Source organism: Cricetulus griseus (genome assembly GCF_003668045.3).
Source record: "Cricetulus griseus strain 17A/GY chromosome 1 unlocalized genomic scaffold, alternate assembly CriGri-PICRH-1.0 chr1_1, whole genome shotgun sequence".
Classification (NCBI taxonomy): Eukaryota; Metazoa; Chordata; class Mammalia; order Rodentia; family Cricetidae; genus Cricetulus; species Cricetulus griseus.
Window position 1 is genome coordinate 25456125 of NW_023276807.1, and position 26900 is coordinate 25483024.

Here is a 26900-nt window from a genome sequence, read left to right on the forward strand (position 1 = left end):
ATTTGGGGCTGGATATATGAGGCTGGCTAAACATTTGAAAACATGTTCTGCCCTGTACAATTCTTTCTCTGTGCTTGTAAGGAAATGATTTACTTCATTTGCATAATAAAAGCCACTGATTTATCTATTGCCAAGTCAAAAACTAAAGTTGAAGTATGAGCATTTTGGAAGCCATACAGAAAAGAGCTTATCTTAGGTGGAAGTGAAGCCTTCATTGACCTATGACTTACATACGTGACAGAGGGCATCATGGGAACCAGAAACATCCTACTGTTGTCAACAGAAGGATTTCATGTGCATTGATAAAGATCCTTGTGTTAATTCTGTCAGAATTGTTTTCTTAGTTGGCTCAAAGAGTGATGGGTTAGAGGATGAATATATTGAAAGCTGAGCCATCCACACCTGTCCACAGGACATTACACAGAGAGTCTTGTATTTTGAGTGATCCTGCCAATGCTGTCAACTGTAAAAATGGAGAATTATAATTCTTATGACAGCAGGCTTGCCAGCACAAATTACACTGAACTTCTGTAATCATGGGGATATATTGTTCCTCTTATTCCCCAGGTACATTCACATTTTTGGCCTTTGAGTACTTAGTCCTTGCTTTATACAAAAGGACAAATCATCAATATGAGTGTACATAATTCTCAGATGCCTTTGCTATGCTAAAGAGAAATTTGGGCTCCAAACCACTTGAGACTTTGAATAATTAACACTGATTTTCATTTGATATCCACCACACTGAATAGAAAAAAAACTTAAAGAAATAAAATTGGATCAGGATGTCACAGAGAGAATAGAGGATCTGAATTTCGTTTTCCAGCAGAGATGCTCTCTCCAAATGAAGTGAGACAATAGGAAAAGGCATTTGAAAGAGTATAAGCCAGACTTAGTGAGTTGAAAACAATGCAGCATCTTTGATAATTTAGGTTCAGGCACCCATTTGTTCATACACTGTATTAGAAAGGTGTGTGTGTGTGTGTGTGTGTGTGTGTGTGTGTGTGTGTGTGTGCATAGTGTGAGTAGTATGTGTGTGTTTGTGTATTCAGTGTGTTGTGTGTAGGGTATAGGGTGTATAGTATATGTTGTGTTCATGTGTATCTATGTCTATGTGAATGTGTGTAATGTCGATAAAACCTGTATTGGATTAGAAGATGGAATTTAATGACTTATGAAACAATTTGTAGTGGGGCATGTTTTTTTTTTTCAGAATGAGACATAACAATAACTAAAAATAAATCCCCTGCCTCATCTGAATAAGTTTAAGAAATGATAAATAAATGTAGAAGGAGCCTATGATACCCTGTCAGAATGATAGGGAAAAGGATTTACCAAAGTTGAATTTTGAAAGATATAGTTATGGGGAAGGGGGGCATACTTGGACAAAGACATGGATGTAATAATAGGGTGAGCCATGCAATATTTTAGGAAGAGCATCAGAGGAGGACACAGGAGTAAAAGAGCTCATGTGGGCATTTGCTTCACATGGCTCCAGTGTCCTTACTGTGTTGAACACATTTGAGCCTTCGTTTCCTCAGCTTCAAAATGGAGATAACAACACTTGATCAACCTATCAACTGGTCTGGGACTGACTGGAATAGTTTCAGAAAGGCTGCTAGGCCAGGCCAGGATCACTCCAAGCTGGATAACAGTTAGCAGAGCTAATTGTAGCAATTTCAAAATGTTCTCAAATCGATGGAAGACACCATGGAATTGTTTCCCTTTGATACCCTTAAGTACCTAATTAATGTCTGGTTGATCCCGATATTTTTACTGAGTGTCACGAGCTTTCAGTTCCTTTGTAGTTCTGTGGCTGGGGTATGGATGTGTTCACCAGATTAATACATAAGGCTTTGTGCTGCTGAAGTCTTCATATGTCTTCAAGTCCACCCACAGTGCCCCGCCTAACTTGGTTCTGCTGGGTGACCCTGATCACTGGTCCTGAGCTTGAGTGTTGTTCACGTGGAAATTCGATGGTTCCTTTTCGTTGAGTTCTGTGTCTCTCCCTTCTGGACCTTGCTTGATTAGTCCCATGGACTCTGAAACCAGATTGTCATCTGAGTGACAAGAGCCACTATTCTACCTCTTGAACTTTGGATTCCCTTCTCTGTGGTGGCACTGAGCAGGGGTCTGCATTTTAATAATACAATGCTGAGCTGAGGAAGACTGTTTGAAACATCATCTGGAAAGTGAAAGGAAGGGATTTTGCTTCAATTAGTGTGTCTCTGGCTTAGAAAGCCAAGCCTTCCCAAGTCTTTCAGTGAGGACTCAGATGACAGTGAAGATAACCTGGCTCACCCAGTTCTGTAGCTGATATAGCTATCTCAGTTCTACAGCTTTTTACCACCTAATCCTCCTCTCCAGTCTCCTCCTGCTTGCTTTCCTTTCTGCTTTCTGTGTTGGCATGAGTGAAATAAAGGAATACAGGCCTGATGGTATAGGCTTGGAATCCTAGCTGTTTTCTATCTGAGATGTGGTCAGTAGAATCATAAGTTCCAGGCCAGCATAGGTAACTTGATAAGACCCTGTTTCAAAATAAAATGTAAAGACAGGGCTATAGATACAGCTCGATGATAGAGCACTTGTCCAGCATGTAGAAGGCTTCAGAAGGCTCTTAGAAGGCTCTAGATTCAAGTCCTAGTACCATTGAATTATACAGCATATATTTATAAGAAGCTACTTTTGTTTTGGTTTTACTTCACTAGAGCTAGCTCTATGGTGAGATCAGACTGAGCTCTCATTCTTTGAGACCATGGACAGTCACCATGATTTTGTAGCTCTTGTTGCTTCCAACGATGCCCGAGCACAGTCCGTTTATACTCCTTTTAAATTGTTGTACCATATATATACATGTATATATATTTCTTAAATTGTATATACATATATATTAAATTGTAGAAAGCCATAGACTTTTCCTTTGTAGATGTAAAAAATGAAAAGCCATGCTTTATCCAATCTCATGGTGTTTAGGTTAGGTCTACATTTTAGAACTATTGTGACCAAAACAAAAGTAGCTTCTTATAAATATATGCTGTATAATTCAATGGTACTAGGACTTGAATCTAGAGCCTTCTGAGAGCCTCCTGGAGCCTTCTACATCCTCTTTTAGAAAACATGCCACCTCTTCTAGAAATTTCATTTTATATTTTATCTCTCAGAAATACTCCAGAGCACAATTCTGTCCATGAGTATAATTATTAGCATTACAAATATGTACTCCCTTCTTTTTTTAAACAAAAATTTTTATGGATTCTTTGGGAATTTAACATCATACATTCCAATCCTGCTAATTTACCAGTTCCTCTATATCTGCTCATCATCCCCAAACTGCCCTCCCAAATTAAAAAAAAAACAAACTGTTAATTAAAAAAGCAAAGAAAACAAATAAACAAAAAGTTCACTCTTCCAACATCCCCACTTCTTCAACACACCTAATCATTTGTCTTAGCAGCATTGGGAGCTGTGGTGAGTCACACAATAGACCCTTTCGTCCACTCAGCTTTACTTGCAAGTATTTATTGCGATGGGTTGTTGGTCTTGTTCAAGGCTCTCATCTTTTTTTCCTTTTCTTTTAACAGTAACTAATCTTTTTATTTTAAGTTTCCCCTTCATCTCCAAGTTTGTTTTTAGAAATTGAGAAATATGCATAAATAAATAAGGTTGGTTCTAATGGTAATTTTAAGAAATATATTTATTTAATTATTTACTTTATTTCTGGGCTGCAGTTTTTCCTCCCTCCTCTCCTCCCAGTCCCTCTCCACCCCTCTGTCATCCCTTCCATCCACTCCTCCTCTGTTTCTGTTTAGGAAAGGGCAGGTCTCCTATGAATATTAACGAAACATGGCATATCAAGTTGCAGTAAGTCTAAGCACCTCCCAGTGGCAAGATGACCCAATATGAGGGGTAGGGGTCCCAGAGCAAGGCTCGTTTCTTAATGACCACCTCCCATCTGCCTCTACCCTGCCGTGAGAGGACTTCTTAGGTACATGCATGTGCAGAGCTCAGGCTTTCCGTTTGTTTGGAATCTTGATGTGACAATGACTGTACAGAGGCCCACACGTGCTGATGCTTTACCTTGAGGAAATCACATTTTCTATTCTGAGTTTTAAATAGTTATCTTCCTGGTAGCCAGAGCACTACATAAGACATGTGCTAAGCCTTGCCTTGGCTGAACTGTGCTGTGTCTTTTATGTATTTGCTTTTTAAAGCCTGTGACTTTAGAGTGACCATGAGTGAACCAGAAAACGGAAAGTTCTGAAAATAGAACTGAAGACTGAGGAGATGAGAAGATGACTGTTCTCAGTCCTGCCCTCTGATTCACTTATACTACTGGGCTAGTCACTTGTCTCTAAAGTCAGTCTGCTGCTCACCTGTGTAGGCATCAGCCTTTTTTCAGCTTCTCTCACTAAGCTGAGAGGAAAGGGCCTTGTGAAAGAGGGATGTTCCCACAAAACAGGGACACTTGGTGGCAGAGTTAGTGAAAAATGATTCCAATTACATAAAGCAAAATGCCACCCTTCAGGGAGAACATTTTAATTCTTTCTGGTCCAGGCTATTTATGACTTTTTGTGCAAGATTCAGTACATGTCTGTAAAAGTAAGACATGGAATCAACTCTGCCTGTTAGGTTCAAGGGAACCTGCCCTGAGAAACACAGGGAAAAACATTTAGGAACTGGGCACAGAGATGTAGCTTACTCTCTTTCACATTTTTCTATTTGGGTTAGCTATCCAAGGAAAAGAGGGTGACTAATGTTTACTGAAGCGTTTAGCATTTTCCATTGCTAGCAGTGCTGTCCAGTTTAAGAAACAAGCAAAATCTTCTCTTTTCCAGGGCAGCTTTCCCTTCCAGTTCTGCAGGAGGTGGTCCAGGCCTCACAGCTGGTTTCCTCAGAGAGTGCCACACGATGGCGACAACGTCACAGTGGAGACCAGTCAGCTGCTACTGCTCGATGTGAACACAAGCCTCCTGAACGTGCTGCACATTAAAGGTCTGTGGAGTCTGAGTGTGAACAGTGTGTGACTCTGAGGCACAGGGGGCGTCGGGGTGGCAGGGCGGGGAGCCAGGTTCTGGAGAAGTTTCAACATTTGATTGACAACTTATTTTGAAACCAAACTGAAACTTCTTAAAAATGAAAAGTAAGAAATGGTCAGCAGAGTTCAAAGGAAAAGGCCATTCTTTTCGGCTCTTTTAAAAACCCAGAGCTTAGTTATTTTATTTCTTTCAAAAACAAGAAAGTTACTAGTGTTCTGCAGGAGCAGCTGCCTTGCCCAAGCCCTTTGTAGTGATGCTTATCCAGCGCAACCCCCACAATACAGCAAAATGCCTTGAAATTGGTTAATGCTGCTGCCTTTGAAATCCTCTGCCAAGAAAGCAATGTCTTCCTGAGTTTACCCTGTTGTGGTTTTGACTTCTTGGTCCCATGGAAAGTCATATAAATAGGCTTCCTTAGTGCAAAACCATCCACATAGCTCCAGGGTGTAGGAAGTTGGAGGAGTCTGAGAATTCAAATTGCAACTCATCTACCATGTGGCTAAGTTAGTCACTCCACCTCTTTGTGTATTTAATAAAACACACGGCCTACGTCAGGGGCTGATAATAGGAAATAGTTAGGAAAGTGCCTTTGCTCATTGTCGGATGAAAATTGTGTGGAAGAAATGCTTAGTTATGATGCCTCTAAAACTGAAGGCTAAAACACCGGTATTTACTATAAATGCCTTGAACACCAATGCATGTATGTTACTCTTGTTATAGTAAGAACACATCCACACAGCCAAACACTTGGAAGAGGATTAACTAAAGTACTTTTGATATCGGTTTCTTACAGACTTACAGATTTCTTACAGAATCAAGTTTTTCTGTCCAGTTATTGTGGCACCCTTTATAAGCTGCCTTTATTTTCCCTTTGATCCCAGGAGAGAAGTAGTTTTCTGTCAAGTCAGTTAGTTCCCTGCCTTTGTGCTTTCTCTCTGTATGTATGTATATGCAGATATGTATGAATGTAGTGTGTATGCAGCTTAGTGGCTATGGGGGTATGTATGTATGTATGTGGCCTAGTGGCTATGGGGAGTATGTATATGTTTATAAATAAATAAATAAACAAATAAATACCTAGGTATGCATCTCAGTGGCTATGGGAGTATGTATGTAATATGATTTAGTGGGCACATATATATATATATATTTATATATATATATATATGTGTGTGTGTGTGTGTGTGTGTGACTTAGTGGCTATAGGGAGTATGCATGTATGTAAGTATGTATGCATGTGGTTTAGTGGCTATATGGGGAGTGTGTATGTATGTGGCTTAGTGGCTGTGGAAAGTATGGATGTATGCATGTATGTAAATGGCTTAGTGGCTGTAAGGATTGTCACTGTTAATATTCTGAAGAGTAGTAAAATTAGAGACTTAGAACTGCATCTCAAAAGTTTTCTTTGCTAAGCTCTAAACTGGGACCATTGCCACAGAACCTGAATTGTGCTGCAGGATGGGGAACCCTGCATCTGCTGACACAACCACTTGGGAGAACCTTTCCAACTCAAAGTCTTGCATTTCTAAGTCTGGTCTCTGGATATATGCTTATTTCTTAGTAATGTTTAATCAAGAAATAGTGTTGAAAAGACAAGCTATGACCGAAGAGGCATCCGATGGGCATCAAAGGGCAGGGGAAAGGTAGGACCATGTGCAGCAAGTATACAGCTTCTCTCTATGGATTCACAGATCCAAATAATCCACAGGCATTACACCCCCAATCCCCATTCATGGTGAGCCATGGTTTTCTTAGATTAGACAACATTCCATTCTTGTGTTGTGTGAATCAATGAACTGGATTTGGAGGGCAAACTCTCTTTCTGGGGCATGGAGGAATAAGGAGTGGGTATCAGCTTGTGTACACTTAGTGTACAGGAATTCTTCACAGGGAGGAGAGTTGCCTCCAGAGAAATGGAGATTTTTATCACAGAGACATGTGTTGTGGATCCAGAAATAATGAGAACAATGAAAAGACAAGGATCAAATTTTGTTCAGCAGATAATTCGTGAATGCTTACTAAGTGGCCTGAGAAATCTCTGAGATATAAGAAAAAGTGAGGAACACTATTAATGTCAGTAGCAAGTAGTATTACCAAGGGGGAAATAACTAGGGGAGTAAATATGAGAGATCGAAGTTTCTAGTTCTATCTGAAGCAGTTGATAGATAAGGGCAGTGATGTATAGTGTGGAACCAGTAGTTATTAGATCAAGCGGAGAGGATTCAGAGCATGACAATTTTTAGAGGTTTGATAAGTAACACAAGTCAGTAAGATGTTTGCTGTGCAAGTATAAGGACCCAAGTTCCATTCCAGAACCCACGTGAAAATGTCAGCTGTAATGGCATGCACTTGTAACTCCAGTGCCAAGGAGACATACAGAGGCAGATCCCTGGGGCTCACTGGTCAGCTAGTCTAGCCTAATTGGTGTGTTCCGGGGCACAAGCCATGCTGTCTCAATGAAGGTACATAGCATTTCTGAGAATATCAGCCAAGGTTGACTTCTACATGAGCATGCCCACATATTCTCACACATGTACATCCACATGCCTAAAAGAGAGCATGCTTTTTATTCCCTACTTGTGTTTTGATCACATGGATAATCAAAGTTGGAGGAACTTCCCTATCTTACTGAGATTACATGTTTCTTAGTAGCCTAATGACAGACTTCATTCTTTGTTTCCCCATAACCCACTCGCCAGTTTTCCTGCTGTCTCAAGCCTCATGAGGCGTTCCATACATCCATCCTTGCATTGGTACCATTTTAGTCCTGATCACTGAATTACTACATATTGCCTCTAACTTTTTCCCAATCTTTCTAGGGTTTGTTTGTATTTATTTTTTGCAGAATTCCAGTTTGGGTTGTAATAGCAAGACAGCTAAAGTGCTGTGTGTTCTAGCTCCCTTGGTAGCTGGGCATAGTTTTGTGCTAACACCTGGCCAGTGAGATCCAAAAGGAATGTTACACGGAATGTATAGAACGTTTTTTTAAAATAGAGCTGATGCAGTGTGTGGGGGGGAGGCATGTTTGTACTTTTCCTTCTCACTTTCTGTTATGTAAATGTGACAGCTAAAAGTGACAGCTAATTCAGCCACTGTTTTAGACAGTGGCTGATTTAGCTGTTTAGGTGATTCGATTAGGATGGGATGAAGGAACATGAAAGGAACTCGAGACCTTGATGCTCTGGTGTTGCTATGGGGGTATTGAACTGGCCACTTTTAAAAACACGTTATCATTTACTCATTCTTTGAGAATTTCAGATGTGCACACAATGCATTTTGTTCATACTCATCGCCAACTTCATGTTCTAACTCCTTCCAGATCTACTCCCTAAACCATAGTCCCTCCCAGCTTCCTGTTTGAATAAGCCTCTGAGTCTAAGCAGACAGCCTGTATGTACATGAGTGTGGGGCCATCCATTAGAGCATGGTCGACTTACCCGGGGATATGACCCCGAATGAAACTGACAGTCCCTGCTCCAGCAACCAATAGCTCTCTATTGCTCCTGAGCTGGGGATGGGAGCTCATGAGCCCCTCCACACTCTATGCAGGAGTGAGCCCATTTTTGAAATCACCTATTTGGATGGAAAATAAGATTCCTTGTACTGACATCATTGCAATTTGCCTTTTGTGCTCTATGCTAAGATGAACTCTATCAGTGTTAGCTCATGCCTTCTAAAAACACGTCATATCCTATTGTTGCTTCTCTCTTCAAAATTCTCTAATGACTTTGCATCTCACCAAGAGCAAAACCCAAAGCTCTATTCTTTAACCTTGGATTTCTTCTCTGATTTTGTCGTCCTTATTTACGCCAAATAAGCACTTCTGTGAACCCACTTGCCCTTAGACCTTCCCCCTTAATGTCCTTTTCCTGGAATATTTGTCCTCTGGATTCATGTAGCTTCTCATTATGTTTGTATGCTCTCTGAGAAAAATGCCAGTGTCTCAGAAAGGGCTTACAGGGCATCTTTCCCAAAATTGCAACGAGGCCTTTTATTATTCTCTGCGTTGGTTTTGTTTTCCTTCTTCATAATTTTATTATTACATGCCATATTTTAAATTTCTCATTGGTATAAAGTATGTCTTTTCTCATAGGATAATCCCCAAACCAAAGAAATTCACTAATTTGTTGGCTGTTTTCTAGTCAGGATTTACAACAGCGTGTAACAAATGATGGGATCTCAAAAGCTTTGAGGTGACTGTTGCATGAATGGGCAAGCAGATTGTACAGAGTTCAAGGTCTGGTTGAAATCTATTGCGTATATTAAAATAATTACTGCTTTCTTGAATGTTATCTTTTCCAATTAACTTATTTGAAGTCTCCTCAATTCTTTCAGTGATACATATGTATGTCCATGCATACACATGTTTGTATGAACAAACATGAGACATATTCACATATACATGCAATCTATATACACACAGAGGTATACTCACAAATGTGTACACATAGATAATTTTGCATTCTCAACAGCATAAATCATTTGCTAAGTTATTTTTCTGTTTCCAAAATATGTAGAGGAATGTCTTTACTGGTGAAGGAAGAACTCCAGTCCTCAATACATAGTTTATATTCTGCAGCTCAACTTTCATCCATAGTATGTAACAGAAGCACTTGAAGGATAATAATCAATATGAGATCAAAGCATTGTCTCCATCACCAAAAGCAACTCCATCTCTGAATGTCTTATAGGGTCTTTATTTCTCACAACCATGAAGAGAATCAGAAAAAGAGCTGAGTAAAATCTTTCTTCAATTTTTCTCATTCCATCTACAGGCTGAAATAAACTGTGTAACACTTCAAGGTTGAAATATTATGGTGTTTGTGTGTATGTGTGTGTGTGTGCGCGCGCGCGCATGAAGGTGGGGGCAAAGTGTCCGTGTCAGCTTTGCCCCTTACACTCCCCTCTATGGTATTTTTTGGAGAGACGTTAACTGATTCTGAATCTCACTGATTTGGCTGGACTCTTTGTCCAGTAACTGCCTGGATTCTTCTGTCTTTGCCTGCTCAATGCTGGAATGACATTTACTCTGCCTCTCTTAGATTTCTCTGTGGGTATCTGAACTCAGCTTCTTGTACTTGCATAGAAAGCTCTTTATCTACTACACTAACCCTCTATACCTTTTCTTTTAATTATTCTTAAATTGTATTGAAATAAGCCAGGTTTTTGCATCATGATAAAGATATTCAGAAATTTAGATATTCAGTGAAACTTTTGTTTTACTTTATTTTGGAGTGCAGACACTTTTACCCTTTGAGCTATTTTGCTGCCTCTATTCAATATTATATTATTTTTTCTAATTAGAAAAAGACAAAACTTTAATTTATCTCTACTTCTCTACTTCTCTCCTACTCTCCCTCTCCCATTTTGTAGTTTTGAGGCAGAGTCCCTAGGCAAAGCTGGCTTGTATTCCCGTACCTGAAGAGAGCTTTGAACCTCTGATCCTCTGCCTCTAGTTCCTATTACTAGGACTAAGCTTCACACATGCCAACTGAATCCTATCAGCTGGACATATGCCCAACCCCAACCTTTTCTTTCTTTCTTTCTTTCTTTCTTTCTTTCTTTCTTTCTTTCTTTCTTTCTTTCTTTCTTTCTTTCTTTCTCTTTTCCTAGTTATTAGGTATACTGTTCAACACAAAAGAGAATTAATCACTTATTACTAATGAGATGGTGTGGAAATAGGCATCTTGCCTTCATTTCATTAATTATCCTTTTTGTTCTTTTATGTTAAGATGCCCAATAGCTATAGGCATTTCTGAATTAAAACTTATCATTTTTATTCTAAGTAATTATGAGGAGCAATAAAAACAAAGAAGGAAAGTTCCCCTCTTTCAGAGCATCATGCATCACAGGCAAGGATCTTCTGCAGTTGAGGAAACATTTATATTTCTTGAATGAGGCAATGAATCTCTTTCTCATCTGGTGGTCAAGCAGCTTAATGTTAAGTGGCTGAGACATAATAATTAACTAACAGTTAATTAGGGGAGGATAGACCATCCTCATGGTGTAGGACCTTTATATTCTAGTTATCTCCCTGTGTGTGTCTCTCTCATACATACATAAACAAAACTGTGATAAACACAAGTTGGTGGATGCATTAACTTGACTACCCAAGTAGTAATATATATTGTGTGTGTGTGTGCTGTGCACATGTAAATATGTAATTAAAACACTGTATTTTGCACTATAAATAGATACAATATAAGGATGCCATTTTGTAGTTTCTTATTTCTCAAAAATGCCATTTCTTTAAAACATTTTACCAGAAGCTTGCTTCCAATTTCCATTGCTGCTTAGTAATACACTGCTTGCCCTTAATTCGATTTTCTATTTCTTGGTCTACTGGTGTATACCACGACAGTTAAATGCTTGGCAGACTTTCAAGCCAGAAGAAACCCAGTTAGATCTAGGATTCAACATCCACTATCTCTGTGACCTTGGTTAAACTGAGAGCCCCTATAAGCTTCAGGATTCTCCTTCCTGGGGCAGTACCAGATTGTAATGAGTTCAGAAGTCACAGCAATAGCAAGAGCAAGCGTTTGTGACTATTGCAAGGCAGTATTACTATGCACTCCCCAGGTCATAGGGATGTTTTGAGTTAAATGAGGAAATATTTTTAAAGCCATTAGTTTTTGACAGAGCCTGATCCAGAATAAGAACTCAATTAACATTAGTTGTTTCTTTTGGACTAACAGAGATAACAGAGGAGATGGCTGAGAATCAGACCGAAGTTAAAATTTTATTTACAGATAGCAGTTGCTTCTATATATAAAGCAAACTGGATTATGGAAAGAATTAGCTGGATAATAAAGACCTTGGATTGCTTTTGCCCCTGTTATCTTCAGGATGTACACTGAAGTGTTTTTCTTTCCTTTGCAAGAGAAGAGAGGATAGGAGGTGGAAGCAGCAGAATTCTCATCTGCCTGTGCCCTTTCTCCTTGTTGCTCTGACTTCTTGGGTTGCATGGCTTTTCTGGTGCAGCTGGGGAGGTGGTCTCATGCCTTTTGAGTTGCTTTTAGTTCACGGGGTTAAGGAGACTCAGATCTTTGGGATCTATTATATTCAGGACTTTTATAGCATAACCATGGCTATTGCTGGGTTTTTGAGATGAAATGCCATTTATTTTTAACAATAGAATATCTATTAATTATTTGAGAATTTCATACATATACACAACATGTTTTGATTATATTCACTATCCATTTCTCCCTACAGTTCCTTCTAGATCCAACTTCTACTCAACCCCCTCTCTCTACTTCATGCCCATTTTTGAAATAACTTAGTGAGTCCAATTAGTGTCACCTATATGAAGTGGAGCCAATGAGCATGGCCGATTCCTACAACAATGAGTTTCCTTCCTCTAGCAGTCATCAACTGACAATAGTTCCTCAGCTGGAGTGGAGGGTTGGGGGCCCCTCCCTTTTCCATGTTGGAATTCTGACTGGCTTGTTTTGTCTAGATCTTGTGCCAATTACCACAGCTGCTGTGAGCTTGTGAGTGCAGTGCTATTTCTTTATCCACTGTCAAACCCATTGTCAGATTTCTTCATCTTTGGAAAGGTTTTGAGGATCTTAGAGCACCATGCCAAGTGCTGTACCCAGCTTGCCTTTTTTATCTCTGATGTGTTAGTTAGCTTTTGGTAGTATCTGAGGGAACAACATAAATAGAGGAATAATTTTTGTCACAAATAATTTTGTTCAGTGTTTGTCCATTGTGCTAAGGAGGACATGACAGAGCAGAGCAGCTCATAAGGAAGATGCAAGACAGAGAACAAGAAGAGGCCAGGTCATGTTATAGTCTCCAATATATTCCTCCTACAAGGTCCCACTTTCTATTGTATCTCCTCCTCCCAACGATGTGGATTCTTCAAGGGATCAGTCCTTTGCTTAGGTCAGAGTCCCCAGGATCTAATAGTCTTGGTAATGTCCTCACAAACACACCCTGAAGTCTGCTTTACTAAGTTCAGTTCAATTAAGTCTTTAGCCAAGACTAAGCATCCCTCCAGGGAGCTGCATATTTTCTTTCAAACCACTACACCACCCTTCAGACAATTGACTCACTGAAGTTTGGTCAGCAGGCTGGACCCTAGGCCGAATCTGAGGCAGTCACAGATTTTTCAGTGGGTTTGATAAGTCTGCTAGCCCCTGAATAACGTCTCTCCCCCACTGGTAGAAAGAATAGTGGGTTGTAGTATGTGTAGCCCTGTGGATGAGGAGCAGTGAAGGACAGGGCAATTGTACTGCCTACATTTGCCAGTAGGTATTCCTTTACCTCCAATGTCTCAGTCCTTTCCTTGTGACAGGTTGATGTAACTTTCATTATGGGAAGATATTTTCTATAAGCTGTAGTGGACCATTGACAGAATATATAATCTACTAAGAACTTGATTTTGTGTTTGTGTATGTGCATATGTGTTGGAGTATGTGCTTATGCATTTGTATGTGGAGGTGTGTGTGTGTGCATATGTGTGTGTGTGTGGGCCTACAGGACAACTTTGAGTGTCATTCATCAGGCTTTGTACATTCTTCATTGTTGTTGTCCTGCTTTGAGACAGGGTCTCTTACTAGTTTGGAGCTCACCAAATAGCTAGACTGCCTGACCAGTAATTCTTAGAGATTTTCCTGTCTCTGCTTCCCCAGGGCTAGGTTTACAAGCTTAACACCATGTTTATTTTATTTTATTTTATTTTATTTTTGTGTGGGTTCTAGGGATTGAGTTCAGATACTCACGCTTGTTAGGCAAGCATTTTACTAATTGAGGTTATCTCCAGCCCTTGACTTTCTCCACCAATCTCTCTCTCTCTCTCTCTCTCTCTCTCTCTCTCTCTCTCTCTCTCTCTCTCTCTCTCTCTCTCTGTGTGTGTGTGTGTGTGTGTGTGTGTGTGCATGGTTGTGTGTGCACATGTGTGTATATGTGTAGTATAGCAAGCATGTGGACATCAGAGGACAATCTAAGGTGTTGATCCTTGCCCTCTATCTTGTTTGAAACAGGGTCCCTCACGGTTTGATGCTGCATATGCAAAGCTACTTTGTCCACAAGGTTCCAGGGATTCTCTTGTCTCCATCTCTCATCCACCACAAGAATACTGGGTTTCACATGGGCACTGCCATGTCTGATTTAATGTGGGTTCTGGGAATCTGACCTTAAGTTCTCATGTTTGTACAGTGATTATTTTACTCAGAGAAGCAACTCCCCAGCCCTAATTATTTAGAAATATGTCATCATTTTTTCTTCCTTTCATCATTGTGGAAGATTATTAAGTTGTAGGCTATAAGCTAAGGATATCAGGAACCATAATTAGCGATGTTCCTTATGACTGAAAGCGCCTATGAACCTCTGGGAAAGTATTAGGTGTCCAAAAATTGCTGAATGAATAAAAGAGAATAACTGAATTTCTTACTTGAGAAGGCAGGTTAATGATGGTTGTGAATTTTCTATAGCCAGCATCCTTCCTGGTACCCTCACATGTTACTGGATCCATCCAGACAGGGACCAATTTCATTTGCTATTTGTGTATCAGGAGATCAGAGACAAGGGCTTTTTTATGTGAGGGACACTTTCCTCTGATGCCCGTTATTTTTTCCATTCTGACAATGGCTTTTATTATTTACTTCCAGAGAACGGTCCCAGACACACTTGATTAGCCATAAATGAAAGATTATCCGTTGCTGTGAGAAAGGACATGCTTTCAATAGCTAGGCAGACAGACAGATAGATAGATGCTTAACAATTTACAGTTTATGTCTTGACAACTTGGATATTGTAATATGAAAAATGTGACTGAAAAGGTCCAGTCCATTCCTAGAACAGTATTTTCAGTAATGAAAGATAAATGTCTCAAACTTTCTTATTTAAAACCCTTCACTGGCTTTCCATTAGTCCCTTAGTTCAAATCCAAACTTAATATGGCTTACAGGGTCCTTCAGGACTTGGCCTCTCCTTACCTTTCTATCTCATTTGCTGATTAATGAACCCTAGATCGTATTCATCCTCACTAGAAAGGGAGTTGGAAGTTTGGGCTCCTTATGTAACTAGGATTCTTGGGCTAAGAGAACTATGAAACTATGAAACAAAACATTTTATTACTGTTGTTTCTTAAGCACTGTGTAATATTCACAGGGACAGAAAAAGGTAGACATTATCATCATTTCAAAATTACTATACAAAATAATAGCCTGGATTTCTAATAGAGGAATACTATATAGCCAAATCAGAGAATTATATCTGGAAGTCATTTAAAGAACATTTTGCTCAGAGGAGTGTAGCCACTGGTCAGCTGGACAGAAATGTGATGGGGTGAGTGCTTCAAGAAAGTTGATAAAGAAGAAGATTGAATAGATTTGGCAGGTAGGGAGGCATCTATCAGCATGGGACAGAAGTTCAGGGGAAAGACAGGTTTGTTGTTTTGTGTTTTTGTTTTGTTTTGTTTTGGTCTTTGTTTCCTTTCACACTAGCTTTCTTTGTGAGGATTTCAATGACTTTAGGAACCCATGGAGACTTTAGGAAGTCTCATGGACTGAGACCTTGAGCCCTTAGACATAAGAAACACTGTGAGTGAGGGATATGGAGGTTTTCTGTAGCTCTAAAGTAAATCAAGGCTTAATTAAGAAGTGATTGGTAACAGTTGCTGGAATGATAAGCACTTATTTATATTGGTGTTTCAGCTCCTTTGAGGATTTACATATAGTTCTAAAATATGTTTAAACTTATAGTTAGAATTGATTCAGAAAGGAGGTTATCTTGATGAGTCTTATATTTTGTTGTCTGTAAAACAGGTCAGTTCACTACATTAGGGTATTGTCATTTATTTGGAACAGTTCAGCTCCACTGGAGCCCCTGGATATAGAGACCATATGGTTTTACATATTTATTTCAACACGTTGGAGAAGGGCTGGGAAATAGCAGTAATTATTTACTGGATGAGAAAAGGAATTATTCCATAATTCCAAGCTTGTATTTATTTCTCTACCAGTTTTAAATGAGGCAAGATTATGGACACCCAAAACCACCACATGACTTGCCTGTAATGGTAAGGGCAACCTACAGTTCTCTGTGTCCGGTGCCCAATCCACAGCATCTAGACCTAGAATCACCACCACCCCATCTACGTTTTAAGATATTTTGTTCAGGTCACACTGATACATGATCAGGTTTGGGAATGAGCCTAAAACAAATAAAGGGAATTTGATCAAGTTGTCACACTGGAAGGCAACTAACAGAGTGACACTACTCTTTTCTCATTGGCCATATGACTTATACAAAGAGCAGTGGAAACTACACTGGGAACATTGAATGGGCTCCTCCTGAGTGTAGCATTTTAGGTTGTTTGCAGTTCTTTACCCTGTGCAGGAAATCCAAACTGATGGAGACTGTTTCTTCCAGCTGCTATTGTTTGTGGCTGTGAGTCAATGATTTTATTTCAGATATGCTTCTCCCCTCTTCGTTGCCCATGTCACTGCAACACAAGGCTAATTAAAGAATTGGTATGTGGTATCCATTCCTGGGAGGTGTGTAATTCTCTTCCTGCCTCCCAAGAACATTGTTTTGCAAACACTTTCAGTTCATATTTTCTTTTTTTAATCAGGCAGAGACATTACAATTAAAATACCGTTAAAGTGATTCTGGCAAGTATTGCAATAAGCATGTTTTTTAATTAAAGAAAGAACAGGGGGATGCATAAGCAGCATCAGCTAAAGGGGAAATTTTCAGCCGATATCTGTTTTAATTGAAAGGAAAAAAGCAATGAGGAAGAGCAGCAGTAGCCTTTGCTTACTTGCTGGCGTGTAAGTGGCTTCGTCCCAGGATGTTAAGCTTAGGTGTTCTGTGCTTGATTAATTAGTAGCCAGCCAGAGAGTCCATTCCCTTTGCCCCTTATCCTTAAAGCCTGATTTATGCCTCACATCCTCCATGAATATGTGAGGACTCAGGCTTCTATTTCCTGAGCTGCTAGTGGATAGGATTATGGAGCGTGGACTGAGCTCTTGGGGGCTCTCGTTTGCCAGCCAAATTGATTTTCCGCCTCTCTGGCCAGGGACAAGCCCACCTCGAAGGCTTCCCAGGCTCTGCTCCAATGGATCAGGCACAAGTCTAATCTGGATCTTGCCAACAGAGGAAACAGTGTGGTGTGCACGTAGTCACGATGCAGGCTTCAGGCTGTGGCCGCCTTGCCCTTCCTCACCTCCTCATGGCTCCCACCCTCACACCAGCACAGGACAGCAAGTAGAGTAGCACACCCCATCACTTCCCACATCACAGCTAGCACCGCCTTATCAAGGCAGGGTAGTTAGTATCTCTGTTTACTAAATGTGCAGTCACCCGTCATTCTCCCAGAGTGCTAATCCACAGACTCCCCTGACTATTCATTTGACAAGTTAACAGTTGAAAAGTTGTGATGTATAGGCTGCTAAACTATTTAAGGAAAAAATTCTGAATGAAGGGTAGTCATTGTAAGTAAGTAAATTGGATAGTTTGTCTCCCCTGACTCAGATAGTTCAAGGTTCGAGAAGACAGATGATGTAGTTTGGTGAGAGAAATCTTCTAATTAATTGGGGATCCTGGATCCCATTTTCAAGTCTTGCATCATCTCAGTCTCACTGTGCCTCTGTCTGCTGATTGACTCTTGAATTTGTTGTTTATTTCCTTTTTCACCTAATACTCACCTCCTCATCAAAAATGCTCAGTCTGAACCTTTACTTCCGTAATCCTCCTAAAGAATGGGATAAATAAAGCATTTGGCATCCCCACTACCACCTTCCCAGCTCTTCAAACTTTCCTCAGAGTCCATGCATTTGCAACCTTCTGATTATTCTAACCTATTTAATTCTTGTTATTCTAGGCTTTATGTAGATATTTGATGGAACTTTATCCCCCTGCCTCCCTTTTCCCCTCTTCTGTTAATCAGTCTACTTATCCTCTGTGGGAGACTCATTTAGCTTAAAGTTGTAGTGATTCAATAATGGTATTTCCCATGTCCTAGGTGCTGTTGTAGGCATGGGGACCATGGCTGTGGATGAAGCTACTCAAAAATCTTCCTCTTATGGAGGTTACTTTTTTATAAGGAAAACAACAAATAGGCATTATGTTTTTTTTTTTATTAGATTTCTTACTTCCACAGAGCAAAATTCAGCCTGGTTTGAGATACGAGGAGGCAAGATGGTGAGTGCAACAGGAGCAATGGGTCAGAAGGGAGAAGAGGGACACAGACCCAGAGAAGACCAACCCTGAGGGGACTGGGAAGCTTTGTTTTAGGAGTCATGGGAACAACTGTAGGATTTTAACAGAGAGGTAGATCACCTGGTTTCCATGAAAAGGACAAGCTCTTCCAATATTTCAGGAGTGAGACAAAATGATTTAGGCTGTAGGAGTGCATACCTGGCTGTTGAGAAGTAGTTGGGTTATGAGGGTAATTTGAAGATAGGATGAACAAGTGGAAGTTGAGTCTAGAATTGTGAGACTTAGCTACTGGATAGGGTTAGCCAGATCCCTGAGGTAAGAGTTTAGGTTTTGAATAGTTGGATTTAAAAGATAATTGGACATCCAAATAGGGATATTGAATATGAAGATGATATATAAATTGATTTGAAGGCTGAGTTAAGGGCTTGGAGATGAATGTTTGGGAATTATCAACAACTAGATACATTGACTTTTAAACCTTTGAGATAAAATGGGACAATGAAAGTGGCGTACATGGACTGATAAGGAAAGTGGTCTCAGGGCTGGATCTTGGGACATTGAAGTGTCATAGGCTGGGATGATCAGAGAAACCAACTACCAGGGGGATGGATGCCTGGGCAGTAGCAAGAAGCCTATTGTAGTGGCACTTTATGTCCAGCACTCTGGAAACAGAGACAGCTGGATCACTGTGAGTTAAAGGCTAGACTAGTCTACAGAGTGAGTTCCTGGACAGCCAAGATTACATAGTGAAATCCTGTCACAAAAAAGAAAGAAAGAAATAGGAGGAAAACCAGGGCCATACAGTACTGGGAAGGTGGGGTGAAGGAGTTCCGGGAAATAGTAAATTATCCAATACGTCAAAAGTTGAGAACAACATGAATGAAATTTGTGACCTTTACAGAAACAGTTATGGTAGAAAATTGAGACAAAAGTCTAGCTGGGAGTGGGGATTGCAAAAGAGAAAGGAATGAAAGAATTGAAGAAAAGGAAAATCAGCTCTTTCAAAGATGATTCGTACATAATAAAAATAAATTTAATTTTTTTTCTTGTAAGGAAGTCATCTTTAATACCATGTATCTGTTTTCTTTATAAAACACAGCAAATTATTTTGTGGTCATTACAAATGATGATTAATTGTACAGTTAGCCAAAACTACATTTTCATGTTTCTTTTTTTTTTCTTCAAACATTAGCTAGTTGCTAAAAGTCTCTCTTACTTCCCCTCCAAAGAAATAAGAGAGGTTTGATGGCAATGAGTGGTTACATGTAAAAGATGTGCTCCTTTATGTATTTTAGAAGGGAAGCAACTGTAATGATGGTTGATTTTTATAAAATTACCATAGACCACTTGTGAAGATACAATCAGCTTTCATTCAAGTCATAACAAGCAATTTTAGAGTCATACTGAAAGGCTGACTTCAGTCAGCTCTTTACTTCAGCTATAAGAAATGGGGTCAAACTCTATAAAGTGGAGACATAACATCCTCCTACTGGCCTCCCATGTTCATGTCACCATCCTGTGAAGCAGCCTGTTCTAGATTGATTGCAAGCTGACTCTGTGCAGATGGAAATTCTGAGGCCTTTACCCAGTCCTAGAGGAAGCATCAGCTCTCGGGTCTTTCCACAGAAAGGCTTCCACTTTGGGTACAACAGAATTATTTTGTAAGCAAAGAACTGAATTCCTTATCAAACTTCCTCCATTGTGAACCTTTCTGTTCATTGCTACTTATGAAGCAAGGGGATGCTTTTTAGCAGGGTTTATGATGTATGTTCATTAATTTATCCTGTTTTAGCACTTTTGACACAAAGTTTTTGTTCTCTTTGGACCAAACTCTTCTTCCTTCATTAGGATTCTTTTTTAAGTTCCTGTCATAAATGGTATTTTTCAAATTCCCAACCAGTTTGTTTATGTGTGTTAACGTTGTGCTTAATGGTATAAGGAAAACAGCCCAGGCTTATGTATTTAGCCATCAATCCTTATAATCTGTTATATATCCGTTTTAGAAGGAGCGGGGCTTATCTCCAGTAACGAAATAAAAACAAAACATGTAGAAACAGGCTAAAGGCAAACTTACTTAGTTTAACATGTTTTCACTTGAATACAGCTATGAAAACAACCTCACTAAATGAAGAGGTTGCCAGGAAATGTTTGTGGAAATAGGTATGTGATGGGAGTTTTCCTCAGTGGCCCTGGGTTCTAATGCTGAGCTTTTATTTTCTTTGTTAAAAGCCTGTTTTCTGCTGTGTGAAACACAGGAAGGGGTATTTATCTCATAAGTTAATTTTTGAAGGTGATTTCAAAAAACTGTCCAATGAGTTTGGTCCATGGTAAGTATTTGATAAATATCAGCTACTTTTTTTTAAAAAAAAATCATTTGCTTTGGGAGTAAGTACGTTGTGCTACAATACATTTTTGTTATAAAATAAATGGAAGAAAACAATAAAACCCAATCTAAAATATAATCAAAGGCTGGAATGATCTCTGCAGTCTTATTTGTAGGGTGATTCTAAATGTGCTATATAGCAGTTAATTTCAGAAAAAAACATGGCTTCCTGTCATCATTAATATCAAATGATCATCCACATACATTCTTAAAAAGTCATTTTAAGAAAGTGTCATCTACAGGATTCTCCTGGCTTCACCTAGTGTTTGGCTGTGGGTCTCTGCATCTGCTCCCATCAGTTTCTGGGCTATGCCTCTCTGATAATATTTGGGATAGGCACCAAAATATGAGTATGGCAGGATAATATTAGGAATCGTTTCAAGGACTTTTTTTTTTTGGCCAGTCACATTTGGTTCTATATTGGGTCTGGGCTGCCCAGCTTCTGATTCTTGGCCAACCATGCAATGTCTGGGGTGTTGGCTCTTTCTTATGGTGTGGGCCACAAGTTGGACCAGTCATTGGTTGGTGACTCCCACAAGTTCTGCTCCACCATTACCCCAGCACATCTTGTATTCAGGACATAGTGTTTGTCAAGGGTTTTGTGGCTGGGTTGATGACCTAGTCTCACTTCTGGGAGCTTCTCTCTCTCTCTCTCTCTCTCTCTCTCTCTCTCTCTCTCTCTCTCTGTGTGTGTGTGTGTGTGTGTGTGTGTGTGTATGGCCAGTTCTGACTCTGTATCCCCATAACTAGGAGAACTCTAGGGTTACTCTCATAGATTCCAGGGACTTTCCATTGCACTAGGTTTCTACATCACTGATTTTCAGTTGTCTCTCCCAATACTCTCTCTTTTCATTCACCCCCACCTGTTCCTTCCTGTTCCCATCCCCACCGATCCCAGGCCACCTGAAAAATCTATTCTATTCTATTTCCATTTCCCAGAAAGATCCATAATACCCTCTTGAGTCCTCCTTTTTGCTTAACCTCTCTGGGTACGTGGATTGTAGGATTCTTTCTGGGTCTGGGTTATCTCAATTACAATTACAATGTTTTTTATAGTTCCATCCATTTGCCTTCAGATTTCATGATTTCATTGTTTTAACAGCTGAGTAATACTCCATTCTTCAGTTGAGGGACATCTAGGATATTTTCAGTTTCTGGCTATGATGAATAAAGCAGCTATGGACATAGTTGAGCAAGTGTCTTTGTGGTAGGATGGGCATCCTTTGGGTATATGCCTGGAGTAGTTTGAAAGAAAACTACCCAAAGGGAGTGGCACTAATGGGAGGTGTAGCTTTCTTGCAGTGGGAGTGGTCTTATTAGAGGAAGTGTCATTGTGGAGGCAGGGTTTGATTTGAGGTCTCAAAAATGCTCAAGCCACTCCCTGGGAGATGGACCACTTTCTGTTGCTAGCAAGTCAAGATGTATGTAGTACAATCAGCTATGTCTGCCTGCATACCACCATGTCATACCATGATGATATTAGACTAAATCTCTGAAAATGTAATTCACCCCAATTAAAAAACATTGGGATAACATGAAAATACCTAAGCATAACAAAGGCAGCATGCAGTAAACTGACAGTAACAAGACAAGGTTGTCCACTATCTCCATATCTTTTCAATATTGTACTTGAAATTCTTGCTAGAGCAATAAGACAACAAAAGAAGTCAAGGGGATACAAATTGGAAAGAAAGCAGTAAAACTTTCACTATTTGCAGATGATATGATAGTTTGCATAAGTGACCTGAAAAATTCTACCAGGGAACTCCTAGGGCTGATAAACACTTTCAACAAAGTGGCAGGATACAAGATTAACTAAAAAAAAAATCAGTAGCCCTACTATATATAGAAAATAAGGGGGATGAGAAAGAAATCATAGAAACATCACCCTTTACAATAGAAACTAACAACATAAAATATATTGGGGTAACTCTAAACAAACAGGTGAAAGACCTGTATGACAAGAGCTTTGAGTTATTAAAGAAAGAAATTAAAGAAGATACCAGAAAATGGAAATATTTCCCATGCTCTTGGATAGGTAGGATCAACATCGTAAAAGTGGCAATCTTACCAAAAGATTCGATGCAATTCCTATCAAAATCTCAGCACAATTCTTCACAGACATTGAAAGGACAATTCTCAACGTTATATGGAAAAACAAAAGACCTAGGATAGCCAGAACAATCCTGTACAATAAAGGAACTTCTGGAGGCATCACCATCCCTGACTTCAAGCTTTACTATAGAGCTATAGTAATGAAAAGATTTTGGTATTGGCACAAAAATAGACAGGTAGACCAATGGAATTGAATCAAAGACCCTGATATTAACCCACACACCTATGAGCACCTGATCTTTGATAAAGAAGCTAAAACTATACAATGTAAAAAAAGAGAGCATCTTCAACAAATGCTGCTGGCATAACTGGATGTAGACATGTAGAAGACTGCAAATAGATCCATATCTATGATCATGTACAAAACTTAAGTCCAAATGGATCAAAGACCTAAACATAAATCCAGCCACACTGAACCTCTTAGAAGAAAAAGTAGGAAGAACTCTTGAACAACTTGGCACAAGAGACCACTTCCTGAATATAACACCAGTAACACAGACACTGAGATCAACAATTAATAAATGGGACCTCCTGAAACTGAGACGCTTCTGTATGGCAAAAGACACAGTCAACAAGAGTAAATGGCAGCCCATAGAATGGGAAAAGATCTTCACCAACCTCACATCAGACAGAGAGCTGATTTCCAAAATATACAAAGAACTCAAGAAGCTAGTTTCCAAAACACCTAATAATCCAATTTAAAAGTGGGTACAGAACTAAACAGAAAATTCTCAATAGAGGAATCTAAAATGGCTGATAGACACTTAAGAAAGTGCTCAACATTCTTAACCATCAGGGAAATGCAAATCAAAACAACTCTAAGATACAATCTTGCTCCTGTCAGAATGGCTAAAATCAAACACCAATGATAGTTTATGCTGGAGATGATGTGGAGAAAGGTGAACACTTCTCCATTGCTGGTAGGAGTGCAAAATTGTACAGCCACTTTGGAAATCAGTATGGCAGTTTCTTTGAAAAATGGGAATCAGTCTACCTCAAGATCCAGCTATTCTACTCTTAGGCATATATCCAAAGGATGCACTTCATACAACAAGGACATCTGTTCAACTATGTTCATAGTAGCATTATTTGTAATAGCCAGAACCTGGAAGCAAATTAGATGCCCCTCAACAGAAGAATGGATAGAGAAAATGTGGTACATTTACACAATGGAGTACGACTCAGCGGGAAAAAACAATGGAATCTTGAAATTTGCAGGTAAATGGATGGAACTAGAAGAAAACATTCTAAGTGAGGTAACTCAGTCACAGAAAGACAAACGTGATATGTACTCACTCATATATGGACTCTAGACATAGTGAAAAGGATTACCAGCCTATAATCCACACCTCCAGAGAAGCTAGCAAACAAGGAGGACCATAAGAGAGACATACACGGTCCCCTAGTGAAGCAGAAAGGCACAAGAGTATCTGAGCAAATGGAGAGTATGGTAGGGGGAGGTAGGAGAAAGAGGAGAGGAGAAGAGGAAAGGGGAGGAGAACATGAGGGATCAGGAAAATTGAGTGGGGGGAGGAATAGAGGAGAGCAAGAAAAGAGACACATGAATAGAGGGAGCCACTATAGGTTTAAAATTTGACACTAGGGAAATATACAGAGATCCACAAGAATGACGCCAGCTAGGAACCTAAGCAATAGTGGAGAGGCTACCTTAAATGCCCATCCCCATATAATGAGAATAATGACTACCTTAAATTCCATCGTATAGCCTTCATCCAGTAGCTGATGGAAGCAGAAGCAGAGATCCACAGCTAAGCACTGAGCCAAACTCCTGGAATCCAGTTTCAGAGAGGGAGGAGTGAAAAACAAAGGGATTGAGAACATGCTGGGAAAACCCACAGAAACACCTGACCTGAGAAAGTGGGAACTCATGAACCCCAGTCTGACAGCTGGGAACCAACATAGGACCAAACCAGGCCCCCTGAACTTGGGTGTCAGTTAGGAGTACTGAGCAGCCTATGGGGCCTTTGGAAGTGGAACCAGTATGTAATCCCTATTGTACAAAGGGACTTCGGGAGCTCATTCCCTATGGAAGGATACTCTCTTAGCCTAGATACACAGGTGAGGGCTTAGGCCCTGCCCCAAATGAATTGACAGATTTTAATGATCCCTCATGCAAGGCTTCACCCTCCTTGGGGAGTGGATGGGGGATGGGTTGGGGGAGTGTGGGAAGATGGGAGGGAGAGGGAACTGGGATTGATATGTAAAATAAGATTGTTTCTAATCTAATGAGCCTGATAGTCTTATAGGTCCCATCTCTTGATGGTACACTGATCTCAGGTGAATATAATCTTGCATTAATAAACCTTTATCTACGCTAATAAATTTTAATTGCTGACACTCCTTATGCAACTTATTGAAATACTTGCAGTGAGAATGCAAGAACCAAGGGATGTTGTGTGGTCCTTATAGGTAGGAATATCAAGTGTTCTAGAGTTGGAAGGATCTTAGCAAATGTGTGGGTCTCCTCTCTACTTTGCAATTGAAAAAACAGAACTGTTCCTGTGTAATGAAGCTGCAGGTTCTACTGAAGGTCAATAAGATGCATATTATAGTGAGGACTGGAGCATGACCTTCATTATTTACTCATCTAGGTCAGTTCTGAACCACTGGCTATTTACAGTGGGAAGTCCTGCCATGCAATTTGTGGTACACCAGTTAAATATAATTAGGGAGGACATGAGTGACATTAGTGAAAGTTTTTTAGTTAATACCATTATGTGAACTGTAGCAAGGGTCTATTTCCTCTTTTTTTTTTTTGTTCACAGTGGAGTTCAGGTTCATTATTGCATTTCTAGTGTGATGACCATGGATGGAAAAAATTAATGTTAAGATTGCTAATGGGTCTTTCAGAAGCCTGGTAGAGAGAGTGCTACTGGCCCTTTCTGTTCTCTGGCACCAGGCCCAGAGATTGCCAAAGGGGAGTCTTCTGATTCTTAGATAGTTTTTCTGCCTTATAGTATGGTTTATATAGGACACAGTTCAAAAGGGAAGTCAAGACTGACAGCAGTGATTTTTTTGGAAGTAAATGGCCAGGGAGTGTTGAGACCTTTGTTTATAAAGTGAGTGGACATTAGCAGTAGTTGGGGAATGAAAGTGGAAAGTATCAAAACAGTAGACACTTGCAATGAATGGACATCAGGCACTAAAGTAGGCACCTTTGAACATTATTTTAATGAATCTCATCTTAATTCCCCAGAGAAACTACTTTGAATACTTTATAGAAGGATGAATTAGATGTCTAGAAGGAATGTGTCTAAATTATGTCTGAACAGAAACAGTGTTAGAGTTCTGGTCCAAGTTAGCATCCTATAACTGTTACTGATGTTGTGTGGCTTGTGATTTTGGATTGAATTCTAGAAGTATGATGATGAGAGCCAAAAAAGTTGGAGAGAAATTTTAGAACTGAAGGTCAGAGAAATGGTCTCTACATTTAACAGTCGGTCAAACTATTCTTGATCATTATCTCTGCATTAAGATGGAGGTGAACAAAAATAACTACAGGCATCTTAGCTCTTTCCTTCTCTCCTTTCACTTATTGTTAACGACTTCCAGTTGTTATTTCTGGAAAGCAACAACTGAAATCCAAAAATCAGTATACATAATTCAAGACAAAGTTTAGCTATCGAAGAGTCTTTTTCGTGTACAGTCCCTCACCAATATCTTCCTTGTAAGAGTAGGATCTATTCTACTCTTTCAATTCTAATGTCTTTAGCATTAGAGACAATTCTAATGTCTTTCTCTCTCTACATCTTTTGCTTTGATTTACAGGGATAATATCTAACCTTTCATATAGAAACATAGTATCTTTTTTGAGAAAATGCAAATGAGTGTATGTTTGTATTTGCATCAGATTCTCTACAAAGGTGTACCCTTATACTTATTGACTCAACAATTATATACTAAGTGCCAGTTGCCTATCAGTTGCTGCTCTAATCATTAGATATTTAACATGAACAAAATTGCTAATTGCCCCCATGAAAAGTGAATTCTGGAATAGAAAACAGAAAATAAAGACACATATAGGTAATATCTTTCACATGTTACAAAAAAAACTCCACATAGTATTTGTAAGTAAAGAAGAGTGTTTACCAAGGTGATATGGCTTGTTTGAGAATTCAGACTCAAAGACTGGCGTAGAGCACTTGCCTAGCATGTACAAAATCCAACACCAC

At 39.6% G+C, this 26900-nt stretch overlaps 1 protein-coding gene across 1 annotated transcript in view; it reads left to right on the forward strand.

Annotated features, from left to right (window-relative positions):
- The window catches only part of Pkhd1 (PKHD1 ciliary IPT domain containing fibrocystin/polyductin), a 410096-nt gene that overhangs the window by 123202 nt on the left and 259994 nt on the right, over positions 1-26900 (forward strand). Inside the window, exon 35 of the mRNA XM_035453320.1 lies at positions 4836-4992. Coding sequence (XP_035309211.1) covers positions 4836-4992 — 157 coding nt within the window. The remainder of the gene's footprint in view (positions 1-4835; positions 4993-26900) is intronic.